This window comes from Micropterus salmoides, unplaced genomic scaffold, assembly GCF_014851395.1.
Source record: "Micropterus salmoides isolate LMB-PRFRI ecotype aquatic unplaced genomic scaffold, ASM1485139v1 Ms_hic_scaffold_4, whole genome shotgun sequence".
Taxonomy (NCBI): Eukaryota; Metazoa; Chordata; class Actinopteri; order Centrarchiformes; family Centrarchidae; genus Micropterus; species Micropterus salmoides.
Window position 1 is genome coordinate 3,372,061 of NW_024043372.1, and position 16,660 is coordinate 3,388,720.

The window sequence follows — 16,660 nt, forward strand, 5'->3', positions numbered from 1 at the left end:
GCGTTTCCGAATAGCACCACTGCATTACCTTGGGTCTGCAGCAACACACCCGCCACGTTGGAGGTCAATTGGATGAACGGTACTCGACATAATCGAAATACAAACACACACACAGGGGCGGCTGTGGCTCGGGAGGTAGAAGGGGTTGCCCGTTAATTGGAAAGTGGGCGGTTCAATCCCCGGCTCCTCCAGGCTGCATGTCGAACTGTCCTTGGGCAAGATACTGAACCCCGAATTGCTCCTGGTGGCTGTTCCGCCGGTGTATGAATGTGTGCGAATGTTAGTTTCTGTTTGAGCACTCAGTGAGTGAACGGTGAATGCAGATGTAGTATAAAAGCACTTTGTGGTCGAAAAGACTAGAAAGGCGCTATACAAGTACGGAGCATTTACATATACACACACTCCTGCCTGTATTAGAGAGATGACATTTCTCTTTCTTTACTTCTACATGTTTGGATTTCTGTTGTTGGGGTTTGTTTGTATGCGGTCAAACCTCTCTGGGATCTAACTGACCCCAAACATAACACCATTATGTAGGATAACATACTATATTTGGTGTTATCACAATGCTTTTTAGAAATTTCCATGTTTTTTTGCCACTTTCCTTAAATGCGCGAGCTTAGTTTGTGTCAAAGTGAAGAGTTACCACTTGAATACTCATTTGGTTTAAAGGAGGACTATGTCATTTTTGCAATTATTATTATACAAGTGCCAGTGGGGTCTGTGGCGCATCAAACAATGAGCGAGTAAAGCCAATGTCTGCAGAACACTAGGGTTAAGAGCCAGTAGGTTCATTGAAGATGTTGCTGTAGTTGATGATGAATTATGCTACTTTTCCTCTTAACATCTCATTTAAACTCAATTTGCATTTCTGATCGTTCAAATCATGTTTTAAATTCACTCCATCACAGCCCACAAGAGAACACATCCATTCCCGATGTGACACAGTGGCCCACTCATAAACTACACAAGAATATTCTATTTCTTTGCCAGATGGAAAATTATTTATTCTCATCAGGAAGCTGTTGCATGATTGTTGAATTATGGAAACTGTGTAATGTGCTGATGATTATTTCCATAATGTATTTTTTTTTTTGGTGGGGAACAAAGCATTTGCACCCTGTCGAGAGACAGATTGTGTGAAATGAACTCTGCCGCTTGCTTTTCTGTCTTATCCCTCCGCTTTTTTCTTCATCTCGCTCGCTTGTCCTGGCTTTTCTTTTCCACCCCACTCCCCTCTGCTTCTGCCAATCACTCCATCTGTCCTCCAACACTCTCTCCGTCCTTGTATATCACTCTCTCTTGTATCCTCTGGCACAGTCAGAAAGTGACACCAAAGGATTAAATGGGTTTTTAAAAAGAAGCTACTTGAAAGTGTTTCCACGCAGTATACAGTGGCAGTGAAGTGAGTGATAAAGCATGCAACCATATAGCTCTCTCACAGCAAATATACATGGATGGCACGTCTCCAGTCCTGCAATTACTCTGTAATGACCTTTCTGACTGTTTCTTACAGCTGCACATGCCTCAACTTACAGGGACAAAGGCTTAACTGTGCTGCTGCTACCTGCTGTACCAAATCCAAGTCCATTAATTTGACTAAATAATAGATTTATTTGTTGTGTTTTAACTTCTAATTATGTCTTGAAGCAATACTGGGAGTACCAGCGGTTATTATGACCCGTTGTTTTAAATTACTAAAATACCGATATTTTGGCCCAGTGGTAGCCAATCTCACGGTTTTACCTCAAAACTGTCACAAATGTATTGTTAACATTCAAAACTGCAAAAGAAAAACCTTTTGTTGACAATTAGTGACAAAAAGATGTAACTTTATCAAGACTTACTGTTTTAACTGTGGAATAGATTTTCATAACATACCAAATGTTCAGACAAAGGTCCTCAGTTGGAGAAACATTTAAAACAAAAATTATCAATTCTAACCTTTATTTTCATGTAAAATTAAAAATAATATTAATTATAATAATTTTAACAATGATAAAGGAAATTAGATTATAGTTAAACATAATAGTAAACACTCTCAATATTAGCAAGTGATACTAAATTGCACATCCTGAATATGCTCACAGTTGCACTAGAGTATACATCTCAGATTTGTAATATTAGTTGTAAATATATTTTTTTAAAGGAAATTTTGTACATTATATGTTAGTTTGTGTAAATATGTCTGGTCTGTAAATCTTTGTAATCTGTGTCAGTTTTGCAGCTGCAACATCGCAATTTTCCTTTGGGGATCAATAAAGATCTACCTACCTACCTACCAACCGACCAACCAACCGACCAACCGACCAACCAACCAACCATAGTAGACATGTTTTCTGTTTCATGCTGACAATCCCCACCACCTATTAAATATGCAGGGTTTGTTTTTAACTGTCAACAAGTAAACAGGACTAGCCAGCAGTGGTCTGCCTAGTTTTGTTTGTAGCCGTGCCAGTGGCGTTGCTCTGTGGAAAGTGGAACATGTCCTCATACCTAATCGTCAAAATTTGTCAGTGCCTCCCAAAACAACTAAATATGTCTGTTGGAAAGCAGCCACAGGTGTACCGGCCTTTAAAAGTACATTACTCACTATAGGTCACATGACGTTAAAAACATGGTTAACATTGTGGTTAACATTGGTTTTTTGGGGGGGTTAAGTTTAGGAAAACGTTGTGCTTTGGGTTATGTCACAGAAATCATTAACGCTCTTTCACTCTAAATAACTCAACTTGAGGGCTCACTTTAACTCAACTTGAGGGCTTACTTTAACTCAACTTGAGGGCTCACTTTAACTCAACTTGAGGGCTTACTTTGACTCAACTTGAGGGCTCACTTTAACTCAACTTGAGGGCTCACTTTAACTCAACTTGAGGGCTTACTTTAACTCACCTTGAGGGCTTACTTTAACTCACCTTGAGGGCTCACTTTAACTCAACTTGAGGACTTACTTTGACTCAACTTGAGGGCTTACTTTAACTCACCTTGAGGGCTTACTTTAACTCAACTTGAGGGCTCACTTTAACTCAACTTGAGGACTTACTTTGACTCAACTTGAGGGCTTACTTTAACTCACCTTGAGGGCTTACTTTAACTCAACTTGAGGGCTCACTTTAACTCAACTTGAGGACTTACTTTGACTCAACTTGAGGGCTTACTTTAACTCAATTTGAGGGCTCACTTTAACTCAACTTGAGGGCTTACTTTAACTCAACTTGAGGGCTTACTTTAACTCAACTTGAGGGCTTACTTTAACTCAACTTGAGGGCTCACTTTAACTCAACTTGAGGGCTTACTTTAACTCAACTTGAGGGCTCACTTTAACTCAACTTGAGGGCTCACTTTAACTCAACTTGAGGGCTTACTTTAACTCAACTTGAGGGCTCACTTTAACTCAACTTGAGGGCTCACTTTAACTCAACTTGAGGGCTTACTTTAACTCAACTTGAGGGCTCACTTTAACTCAACTTGAGGGCTCACTTTAACTCAACTTGAGGGCTTACTTTAACTCAACTTGAGGGCTTACTTTAACTCAACTTGAGGGCTTACTTTAACTCAACTTGAGGGCTTACTTTAACTCAACTTGAGGGCTCACTTTAACTCAACTTGAGGGCTCACTTTAACTCAACTTGAGGGCTCACTTTAACTCAACTTGAGGGCTCACTTTAACTCAACTTGAGGGCTCACTTTAACTCAACTTGAGGGCTTACTTTCACACCTGGCTAATTGCTGCATGAATGTCGGATTGTCAGTTTTGCCGTCTGAATCTGAGGTTTCAGAAGCCGTTCAACTAGCAGAGATCCTTGTCTGCACATACTGTGTGTGGTTGTAAATCACACTTAATGCTCTGTTTTTGCTTTCCCGCAGCATATCTAACTTCACCCCTAAAGTGGGAGAGAAGGACACCCAGAGAGCGATCAGACAAGCCTTCAACGTGTGGCAAACTGTCACTCCGCTTTCGTTCCAGGTCGGAGAAAATGATGGCAAATATTTGTGCTTTTCATTATCACAAATGCGTCACCATCTGATGTTTTTTTGTGACTTACTCACTGATTTTGTTTATACTTGCATCTTTTTGAAGGTCAAGTTATGTACAATAGAATAAAAAGTAGAAAAACAAATGGAAGTGAGCATAATAAATGTAAGGATGAAAAGCTGAGGTGTCTTGTTTTACCCTTTTTAACTACAAATTGTATTAATAAAATGTTGTAACAGATGTTTACACTTTTAAACTTTCACATTTTCATGACAAAGAATAAAAAAATCATGTTAAAAGAATAAACTTTGTCATATAAATAGTGTCTAATAAACCTGACAAAACATCTGGTTACAATCAGACATGTAAGTTGTTAATATCAGATAAGTGTTTAATCACTCCTGACGGGACAGTCTGCTCTGTCAGCTCTGCGTTTCCATATATTTTTCTTTACTCTGCTCTTCTGCTATCCCCGTTCAGGAGGTACCGTACTCAGAGATCAAAAACGAGGGTAAGGAGGCTGACATCATGATCTTCTTCGCCTCTGGTTTCCATGGTGACAGCTCGCCATTTGACGGAGAAGGGGGTTTCCTGGCCCACGCCTACTTCCCTGGCGCCGGAATCGGAGGGGACACACACTTTGACTCCGACGAGCCCTGGACGCTGGGCAACGCCAACCACGACGGTGAGGCATTTAAAGAGTTTCTGCATTTTTGTTTTAAGTGTGTCTTTGTACCTCGACTTTGGTCAGTCAAAAAGACAATGTAAGCACAACGTAAGGTGTGATGGCTTTAATTTTACCTGCACTCGTCAGTGATTTTTATCCTGTCCAATGTATTTTTAGAGTAATAAACAGCCACCATTAACTTGCTGTACTGTACTCGGGTGCTCCTGTAATTTAAGTCCAGTCCAGAGAGACACTTTGCTTAAAAATGTATCTGTGAGTCTTCATAGACAGAGCAGCGTTTACTGATCTGCTCAGCTCGCAGTGTCACGAGTGAAAAGGTAGAGGAAAAACTGATAGATCGTATTTGGACCAAAGTATTGGACAAATGGCATTTTTCACCTGACGATGCCGCTAGATGAAAAGTCAGAGCATCGCCAAACAGTTCTTCCTGAGGATGTGGATGTTTGTACCAAATTTCATGGCAATCCATGGTTTAGTTTTGAAGATATTAAGACATTGCCATCCCTAGAGAAGTGCCACACGCTAATCATTCAGAAAGAGATATTAAAATAGTTTGCAGATGTCATGTTAATCTTTAAATTACAGCTAAATAATTACCGCTAAATAAAACTGATGAAAATTATGCTAAGCTTGCCGGTGATGAAGGTCACATGCTGTAATCAAGCAGCGCTAAAATGCCATCCAGAATGACTTTTATTATGACGAAGGAGGGGAAACATTTTATCACCCACCTTCCTCTGTAATAATCACGCTGTCCAAATGGAGCTTTAGAACTGCTTTCCAATGCTGAAACATATGCTTCATTGTTGGCGCCTTGGGGTTAGCCAAAGTCAAGATAGCTCATAGCTGGAAAGAAGCCGTAGATGTGGAGATTCTCATAGGCACAATGTAAATAAAAAACTCCTGTAAGAGAGAGACTAGAACAATATCAGGGAACATAAATAACACCACAACCTAATTTTAATGTCTTGATTAATGACCTTACTTGATACTGTCTGAATCAAGTTAATGTTAGAGTATTGCAGCCAGTGTAAACAACGTGGATGCTAGTTATGAAATACCTACCTTTTAAATTATTTCACTAATAATATATGTCCTTTTGTAAATGAAAAGCTTCAAATGTGGAGACGTCCTCAGCCGTCTCTCCCCTATCTGTGAGAACCACACAAGTGTTTAGTCATTCGATAATAAATGGAGGGAAAAACACTTCACTTTGTAGTTTTTTCCCCCCCACGTTATTCTATCTCAGTTTGACAAATGACTAATGCCAGATTCCCTCTGCTTGAATAACGAACGTGTTGATAGAGAGAGACCCAGAGAGGGGGGAGTGATGGGGATAGGGGGGTCTGTTTTGAGAGATTAGCAGAAAAGAGAATTAGCTTTGACAGAGAAGCTCCAAATTTGCCGTACAGCAAGTGAATACAATAAGTCTTCTTTCAGAATGATTTGACCCAGGAAATATTTCTCAGGATTCACGCATTACGGCAGTTTTTTATTTAATGTGACAGAGAGGTTTGTGCACACTCACATATACATGCATTCTTCAACTTTTTCCACAATTTAAACTATAGACTGGGTATCAATACAATACATTCAATACATCATGTTAATACAGTCAAAAGTATTGACTGATCAGTTAAACCTTTTAACAGCATGTATGTGAGTGTGCGCTCACCCAGGTGCTATCGTGCACACCCGCCACAACGTCTCGTTATCTTTAAATCCCTTCTCACACACACACACACACACACAGAGTAATTGAAAGATTAGAAACTAGATAGCGAGACGGCAACGTCCTCAGATGCAACGAACACTAATTCATGGTATCAGCTTCAGAAGGACAAACAGGCCTCATTTTCACCTCATCTTAAAACCTGATTTTTCTGCCGCCGCTGAGCGACAGCATTTGTGATTAACCTGTTAACACCTGGAGGACAGAACTGAAAAACACATCAAAGACACAAGGCGGTGAAACTTCTGACTGCAAGAGATTTGTCTCCTGTTCTGTCCAGTTTTCAGTACTGCTTTCCAGCTCAGTATCCCCACGAGTTCCATTCAAATCGAATCGATTTACGTCCATTGCCCGAGTAACTCAGGAAGTAGTGTGCAGTTTATGTCTCGGGTTAGATTGAGTTGTTTTGATTTAGCAAATGCAAGCCATGATATAACATCGGCTGTTAATGTTATTTCCATGGAGTCTAACATTAGCTAGCCAACTTGTTATTTCTAATTCCACTTGGAGTTAGAGCTCAGGGACTGACCTGCGCTATGAAAACTGCAATGAGATAACTTCTGTTGTGAATTGTCACCATATAAATAAAATTGAATTGAACTGAACCATTTTGCTGTCTATTACGACACATGCTGAGTGCCAGCTTAACATTAACGTTAGCCCCTGATGGGTCCATTTTCTTAATGCTAAGATAATATTAGCGAGGCTAATAATGTCATAACAATGACTTCATTAAACTATTTGCTTTTGGAAGTGCTTTTAGTGTAGACAGTCGCTCCAGGATTTCACAGGCATTTTTTTGTGATTGTTGCAGCCTATTTAAATGTCTAAGACGTTGCAATGAAAGTTGCGATGTTTTGGGGGTTTCTTTTGCGATTAAAAATGTGAGAATATGTGAAAATTGCTAAGATAGATGTGGTTTTTTTTACTTTAGAATTATAGTTGAATCATTTAACAGTCCCTCCAGGTTTTCGACCCCAACCCAAACCACGCATATTTAAACCAGCTCACCGAGATTCTTTAAGTGCTTGCAATTGATGCAGCAGCCTGTGTCACAGTTATTTGTCTCGTCTGACGTCCTCCATGCATTTCTGCCACACTGTGTATGTGTTTGCAGCGGCAAAGTGTTTGTCAATAGAAGATTTGCTTTTATGTTCGACCGCAATACTACGTGTTTTCCAAAACAGTTTAGCCCCGCTTTGGTAAAGAAGACCTGGATCCTGTTCTTCACAGTACTTTTTTGTCATCAAATGAATGTGTTTGTTGTAAACAAGGAAGTGACAAGCTGACGAATGACAACATTTTGCAGGAAACGGCGATGATCGGTCAAATTTGAGGTCGCGCTGAATTCACAGGGATTTGTTGAATTTGTGTTTATAGTTGCGATCGCGACATTAATAATCCTGGAGGGACTGTCCCGCTAATATGGACCTACGGTACTTTCGATGTAGTTACAGGTTGTTAAACATCTTGCTGAAGGACTGCAGTTGAAAATTAGCTAGCTGGCTAACACTGGCACATTTACAGTAATGTCTATTAATGTGTGTTATAAATAAATAAATAAATTAATGAATTAAATAAAACTGAACGCTTGTTACAGCAGCCTGATTATGGAGAAAGGGGCGAATGCCAAGCTCACTAAAATGACGCTGAAGCTGAATGAAGCTGAACTGAAACTACCTTGTGACAGTTTTTCTTTTAGTTGCAGGCCTAGTCGTTGTGAAATCAATTTATGAATGTCACATCTGCAATCTGTCTTTTAATTGATCAAGACACACAGCCACGCTGGCAGCTCTGTGAGGCTGTACTTTGGCACAGCGGTCCATTTTTCTAATTGGCACCAGACACAAAGTACAGCTGAGGCTTATGGGAATGTCATTTGTTCTGCAGGTATAAGACTCTTAAATTCAATTCATCCTCAGCCATGCAGCATGCAACATATTTCTGTTGTAGTTCTGTTCATTTCTGCAGATCATTGTGTATTTATTGTATATATCGTTTGCTTTTTGTGGCACAAAGGGAACTACAAACTACATCTCATTTTACAACCCCGCTGTGTACAAATACATTTACCTTGTACCTTGTATTTGGTCATAAACCAAAGTATTTGACTTTTCATCAAGCATCATCAGAGGATCACCAAGTCTTAAGAATTTATCATCTAGGGACCTTGAATATCTCGAATTTCATACAGTAGTTGTCAAGATATTTTACTCTGAACCAAAACATTCAACCTCAGTCAGAGGATCGCCATTCTATGCTAATGCATCTAATAGTTGTTGAGATTTATTTTTACCAAAGTGCTGGACTGATCAACTGGCCCACACGTCATCCATAGAGTTTGTGTTTTTCAATGTTTAGGGATCGAGGTATACAATCAAGTGTGTTATTAACAAAGTAAATCCTACATGTCACAGTATCTGTGCATTTAAATTGTTCACTTTCTCATTTTATTTCCTGTCTCTAAGCCTTTATTCTATTTACTCTGCTCTATCTCACAGTTTCCTCTTGCCAGCAAGCTCAATTCCCCCCAACTACCATTAATAATACCATCTTATTATCAGGTCACGACATAAGTCACATCTCCGCTTTAAGCCAAGTGCCGTAGCAGACATTATTACTAAAATGTGCTTTGTTCCTGCTCATTGCATGTATGTTGTATTTATGTGGATAACCCAGCAGGTTCAAAGATGAAGAAATTAAATCCTCTAGAGGGGAAGAGACACAAAATAAATGTCGGGAATTAAATATTATTCATCTGAAACTAATAGTTAGAGCTTGAACTCAGGGTCTGAAATTACCACTACCAAACACCAAATGCCATAACATTTAAATTCTTCTCTTTTAAATAAGTGTGGGTCTCTGCCTGTATATTTACCCTTTACACACAAATGCATCCTCTTATTTTTATAATTTACATTTGTGATCCATAAGTGACGGAGCAAGTGGTGAATAAATCTGCTAATAGAAAGTATATTTCACGCAGGACTCATTTCTAGACTGGAATAGGTTTGAAAAGGGGGGAAGGTTAAAATAAATGTTCCGCATATTAATGATTTCAGACAGAGAAAAATAAATGGTCTTGGCAGGTTCTTTTTTGTACTTTACCAGTACTTGGCAGGTAAGCCAAAAAGTTAATTTCACAAGCTGCTTGTACAAAATGATCTCTGGCATGCAAACTCATCTCCGCCAAGAAGGAACATTTCAGCGGGGGGGAACTGCTCGAGTCGAACAAAGCAGACTCTGTGGACACGTCAAACTGGGATTACTTGAGAGACAGGTTTCATCACAGCAATATCAAACATCGTCTTTATCGCAGGCAGGCAGACGACTGCAGGGGCAAACATGATAGAGGAAGCCGTTATCGTCACTGCGGGGTGCCGAAGCAGACTATAGACCAACCACGGGGGGAGAGGCAGCCACATAGAGAGAACCCACTGGGGATTCCCTCAAGCTGTTGTACATGAAGTGTGCGTCTTGTGCTGTAAAATCATCTTTATCTTTTCTGCGACATAGAAGAAAGAGAGGCGTAGGGAGCGGAGAGATAAAGGCTGGGGGAAGAAGGGAGGAGGAGGGCTGTGGCGAGAGGAAGGGAGCTTAAAAGAAGGCGGAGGAGAGGGATGAAAGAAACAGCAGCATACAGGTAAAGGAGTGTGAGAAAGAGATTTCAGGAAAGGAAAGTACAGACTAAAGGAAACAGAGGGATGATTATATGAATATTAATCAGGTTTTTGGATGCTGGTACCAATAGTCTGCTTTGTAGCCACTCTTAGTCTGTCGGTCGCTCCACCACTTTGGTCCAGACTGAAATATCTCAGCATCTACTGGATGTATTGCCACGACATTTTGTACAGACATTCATTGTCCCCAGAGGATGAATCCTACTAACTTTGGTTATCACTTAAATTTTCCTTTAGCGCCACCACAAGGTTTTGAGCGAAACGTCCAGAAGATTGGATTGTTGTAAAAAAGGGATGAATGCTAATATTTTTGATCCCATCTAGCGCCACCAGCACATTAAAGTCTTCACTTATCCAATGAAATGACTCAACATCTACTTGATGAAAAATGTGTACAGACATTCATGGTTCTCTGACAACAGATCCTACTGACTCCTCAGCTGACTTATTTCAGAGCGCCATTGGATGGATTGACGTTAATTTAAGTACAGGTGCCCAATTACAATTGTAGTTGTTTGAGTTTTCATCTACACTGAACAAAATTAGAAACATCATGAGCTGAACTCAAAGATCTAAGACTTTCTCTATGTACACAAAAGGCCTATTTCTCTCAAATATTGTTCACAAATCTGTCAAAATCTGTGTTAGTGAGCACTTGTCCTTTGAGATAATCCATCCACCTCACAGGTGTGCAGGGTTGGGGAGTAACGGATTACATGTAACGGCGTTACGTAATCGGGATACAAAAATAAAGTAACTGTCTTCCGTTACAGTAGAGAAAATAAAGATGTTATCAGATTACAGGCCTGCATGTAATGACGGGCATCATTCTGTCTTAATGATTTGATGAATTGTCAGCAGAAACTCGTGTATCAAGCTTGTGAAATAGCATAAACAATGAAAACCGAGTAAAAGAAGTGACCGTACATCTGTAAACCCCAGGAAGAGAAAGTGGAGAAGACATTTAATGAAAGAGCTGAAAGAAACTTCTCCCCTGACCGTCTATACAGTCGCATTAGTCTATAAGTCAGCTGCTGGCCACCGAGGCTATAATCTTCAAACAGACGAGTAAAGAAAAAAAGATAATTATGTTCTGTAATTAGGTTCAAACTGAGTCAAACCAATTACCGAGCTGATGAAATGTATTAATTTGAGCTCTGCGTTCAGACCGTAAGAAGTCATTAAGCGTCTGACAGCGGCTCAGAATCTCAGCTCTTAAGATTACGACATGGAGCCTGGTTTTAACAAACCCCGCAGGAATACATGACATCCGGGAAAACACGGCCCTCTGTTCTCTTTGTTGCTATTATTTTGATAAGAAGTTATATGAGTACAAGTAGCACTGTGAATATTAAATTCAGTTTACGCTTCAGCTGGAAAATCATCCCTTTAAGAAATAATTAAATTTCTGTGTCCCCTCTTTTCATCTGTTTTAATCTATGTCCTTTTACAGTTTACAGTTTTCAATTCAAGTGTCTCGCATCCAGATAAAATCCAGATTAGATTTAAGATACTTTCAATTACACATATGCGTACGTTGGCCAGATGGTAAATATGCCATTTGCCTTGGTTTTCTCAGGCTACAAGCAAATCAGAGTCCACCTTCTCCCGTCCCGACAGCGGTGGTGAAGCACCTGAAGCTGTTTAGTGATTGCCCAAAATGCCAGAAGAAGAATAACTGTTAACAGTTTAGTTAAAACCATTAACTGTATAAGAGAAGTGGATGTTGCCAAAGTGACGTCACACATAGGTTTGTGGACTACAGTTTTGAAGCCTTGAGTTCGGCATTTTGGCCGTCGCCATGTTGTTGTTGTTTTTTTTTGGAGACAGAAGTGACCATGTTCAGACGAGAGGGTGGAGCTGGGGAGGCATGAGGGTGCGGCTGCCCTACGGGGCCCACAGGAGGCCTACCTAATCTGCCTGACAGAACTGTTTTTTTAACCGGGATGCTAATTTTGTCTAGCAACAAACAGGCTTAAAACTCAGGCGCTGGTTAAATACAGGAGATACAAGTCACATCTATCCTGATTGACAGGTCCCCACGGTATACTTGTCAATTACAAGCTGTGTTGAAGAAGACTTGAAACTAGCGACTGAGACCATAAACTCATTAGGAAAGTGTTTTAGTGAGGTAATAAATCAGCGGAGAAGTAGCATCATTTTCTTATAGACTTCTATACAATCTAGGGCTGGACGATACAGCCAAAAATTATCATTATCACGATAAAAAGTTTCATATCTTTCGATATCGATAATTATCACGATAAGTATCAAATCGTTATTTCTTTCGAGTTTAAAAGCTGATTTTTGCCCTGGAGTGAAAGTTGAAGAAACCTGATGGTTAATTGTGGTTTAAACTTTTCTTTATGGTGAACATTTGATGCCAAACAGTGGATCACTTCACAAATCTGAGGTAGAACATTCAAAACAATTATGATAAAATCTTTTTCAACACATATGCATGAGTAAAATTAAGTAAAAGCTTTTTTTCAGTCCTTTTTCCTCAACAAACATCTTAATAAACAATTAAGTCCTAATTTGTGTATGACTCAAGTGAATAAAATCAAACATTTATTAAATATTTGTTATATTGTTACAGCCCTAATACAATCACACTTCTTTCTGCAGCCGGTGAAGTCGCCCCCTGCTGGTTGTTAGAAAGAGGGCAGGTTCAAGGCACTTCAGTATTGGCTTCACTTTTCAGACTCGCTTGCTTACAACCAGTGCTTAATATGAAAAAACAAATTGGTGCCAGTACTCCCCATTCACATGTTGGCGTGTATACTGGCTAGTTTGATTAAGGCTAATGTTAGTTTATTGATTATAATTTCAGTTTACTTTATAGTTTACGATGTAGCTTACCACTAGTTTAATATTAATTCCAGTTACAGCAGTTTTATGTTTGTGGGTTGTATTCATTAATTAAATCCTTGTGCAAGAAATATGGTCTACAGTGGTGGTAGTTCTCTGATTTGTTAATGCTTAGTACTAACTTATCAGTAATCATTACCAACAAGTTCAACATTTAGTTCGCAGTTTGTACGTTAACCTTTTTATAATGTCCCGCCCCATCCAGGCTGTGATTGGTTGGTTCACGAAACGTGACACTGACAAGCAACTTGCACATGTTTGGATAAAAAGCACACAATCTATTTCCTACTCGGCCGGTGGAGAGGGCGGAAAAGAGTACCGGCAACTTGTGAGAAGTGCGCAAGAAAAAATCCCGGGACGACAAAAAGTAAAATAAAAAAAGAAAGTACCGGGCCCACTTCAATGCCTGGTTACAACCGTAACAGTAGATCTGCAGCGGTTAGTCCAATAATTGACTATGTGCATCTTGGAGAGACTTATTAAAAACACCTTTTATCATTAACGCTTCTTTGATAACTGATATATCAGATCTGCCCAAGCCGCCAGTGACTGATTGTAAATAAGGTCTTAGCCTAATTTAGAGTCTGTTCAAACCAAAATTTATAACATTTTCCAAAGCTTGCTCAGATCATGAAATGTGTATATAGGAGCATTTAATTTGAAAGTCAGTCCTATTTGCACGTGAAATGCTGTTGGTTGTGTTTTGAGCAGTTATTTTCTTATTTCAACTTCAACATGTTTGCTTGTTCCCGGGCGTATTTGGAAATCCTCAAGCAGCAGCACATTATTTATACAGTCACAGATTATATATTTAAAATCTCATTTTGTGTAAGTGTGAACGTGTGAATTTCACTCGATGTGGCACTAAACAGTTTGCCGTATACTCGTAACTAATCCCCGTCAAGCAGCAGCGTTTGAAGAGCTGGCTCATACTGGACTTTAAAAATAGGATTCAAATTCACAAGCTGACAGTCGCTTCCATTTCCCACAAATTCTCCTTTTGATGTGAGATTCATGTTACACTGATGATGAGTCAACGGCATCACAGACTGACTTTAGCTCACTTTTCCAGTTTGATGCCTGGGTCTTTGGTCTTTTCCATTGTGTTTCCACTGGGGAGGCTTTGTTCCGTTTCAGACAAGAGGGAGATGTTGAAACTGTGTCTGCCTCCAAAAACCAGCGGAAAGGCCTGTCAGCGGCACAAAGTGGTTCCTGTTTTCTGTTTTATTGCCTCATTTCTGCTTTGAAATAGTCTTTTTTAAAAGCTTTTTTAAAAGACTGTCAGTGATGCTGAAAGTGCTGATGTTTCTCTCTGGCTTTCTTTTATCTCTAATCCCTTTGTCTTGCTTTATTTCTTCCTCTCTCCACACCTCCACATTTCTCTTTCCTCTTCACCTCCCTTTACTCTTCTTATCCATGCTTTCTCTTTCCCTCTCCTCTGATCTTCTCTTCTTACTTGTCGTATCTCTCTCTCTCTCCAGGTAATGATTTGTTCCTGGTGGCGGTCCATGAGTTGGGCCATGCGCTGGGTTTGGAGCACTCCAACGATCCCAGTGCCATCATGGCTCCTTTCTACCAGTACATGGACACACACAATTTCAAACTGCCTCTGGATGACCTGCAGGGCATACAGAAAATCTACGGTAATCACTTTATTTATTTATTTATTTATCACGCAAATGATCCATTTAAGATGACGTCATGTCGTTCTTGTGTTGGTCTGTTGATCAAAATGGTACTGACATTGGTGCATCTACCTGTTTTTATGCGCACTTTCAATTTGTGTGTTTTAATGAGTGGAAATGCCTAAAATTCAAATGCTGGAATTGGTTAATGTCACCATTGTGGCACATCACATGATGAATGTCGTTCATACTGTGAAAGTCAAGGAGGTAGAGCGGGTTGCCTGTTAATCGGGAAGATCGGCAGCCTGTCGAAGTTACTGAACCTTGAACTGCGATTGATGGCTCTTCAGTCGGTTTCCATGGGTTTCCATTGGCATATGAATGTGTGTGTGAATTTACATTTATATCGGAAGTGACAGTTCTGTGATAAAACTATTGCATGATTAATGTAATATTGTATTGTAATATCTTCCTGAATATATTTACATTAATGTATTATTTGATTTATTTGGGCAAAATTTTAAAAATGTACAAAAAACATTTAACTGAATCTTTATTGCTGTTTATTTGTGCACATATCCTGCAGACAACTGAGTTACTGACATATTTACATCTCATCCACTGTGGTATTTCACGCGTAACAGGATCGTAGCATAACGCCACAATAGACGACTTACTGGACACAAAAAAAGACAAAAGTGCTAAAAAAAACTTTAATACCACAGCTTTTGCTAAAGCCAGCCATCTCGCTTTCTGAACTTGGGGTCTTCTGAGGTCGACCGAGTTGGCGGGCAGGGACATTTGTCACTCCCAGTCTCATAACTCAGGTGGAAAACGAGTTGCAAGTACAAACACACTGAAACCTCAGTGACAAATCAAATACAAGTTATCTCTGGTTTTTGCTTTCATTGTGAAGCAGCAGCAGAAGAACATATTGGGTTAGCATTAGCTTAATATAGCTCTGATACAGCTGTAGGAGAGTAAACAGATTACATGCTGCATTGTTTGTGAATTCCTTGTGGATATGAATGCAGTTTGAATCCAATGTGGGAATGCCAGACTCCGCCACTAAGAATAAAAAACATTATAAAGAGAGGAGATTACATAATGTAATACACTGGATGTCCATTGCAGAAAGAATGCCAACCATAAATAGAAACAAAAATGGGGTTTGACTTCATGAAAATCTTAAGGGCTTCCACTTTAAGTCCAAGACTTGAAGGGAAAACACACTTGACTTCACTTGAGACCTGAAAGCAAAAACTTGCAATAGCAAAAACAGCACACCTTAGATATTAATTATTAATTTTAAAGCCCAGAGTGAGGCTGAATTATGAAGAACTGTTGTCCAGCGTCCACCCGCTGAGCGCTGGGGGAATATATATGAACGTAAAGCAGCGTCAGGCTGTAATATACAGTGCTGGTCAAAAGAGAAACAATTAAACAACAAAATGCACGACTGTTTCTTTTCCTTTGTGCTCACACCAGGGACACTGTTCCGTTTCAGAGAAGACGCCTCACATTTCAGTCTTTTTTTTTTTTTTCCTGAAGTGAACAAAGAAAGGCGAAGGCCTGTCAGACGCAGACACGCTTTTTTGTCTCCCCCGAAATAATCATGACAGCTTCTGTTGTAATGGGGAGTAGCATTTATTTGTGAAACAAAGAAGCAGCAAAATGAAACATGTCTGCGATGTCAGAGATAAAGTGTTAGTGATATATTACTTTTTAAGACCTAAACATTTAATATGTCGTTGGTACTGCTCGTATTGTTTTGCTCTTTAGTTACACTTTGTCCGGTTTCCTTTAAGCTTCAAAGCAGGAAGGTTATCTTTGTCCTTCAGAACAAAAAGCGATCTCAAAATTAAAGGTCATGATACATGGGTGACATTTTGAGTCAGTGTTGAAGGGAAAACTGGCCAAAGCAACGCGGTCAACAGTATTTTTCCACTGCACTTGTGTTCAGTGTGGCTAACAAAGCCTGTTATTGTATCTGCTGAGAGTTGATGGTATTTGGCTGCTTTGTCTGTCTAGCATCTGAAAATACCATCCGTCCACTCTGTGAGCACTTTTATTTAAAAAAAAAAAGAC

At 39.6% G+C, this 16,660-nt stretch overlaps 1 protein-coding gene across 2 annotated transcripts in view; it reads left to right on the forward strand.

Annotated features, from left to right (window-relative positions):
• Positions 1-16,660, forward strand: part of mmp24 (matrix metallopeptidase 24) — a 93,785-nt gene that overhangs the window by 49,758 nt on the left and 27,367 nt on the right. For both annotated transcript variants that reach the window (XM_038697589.1, XM_038697588.1), the window contains exons 4-6: positions 3,868-3,967; positions 4,457-4,661; positions 14,429-14,590. In XM_038697589.1, coding sequence (XP_038553517.1) covers positions 3,868-3,967; positions 4,457-4,661; positions 14,429-14,590 — 467 coding nt within the window. The remainder of the gene's footprint in view (positions 1-3,867; positions 3,968-4,456; positions 4,662-14,428; positions 14,591-16,660) is intronic.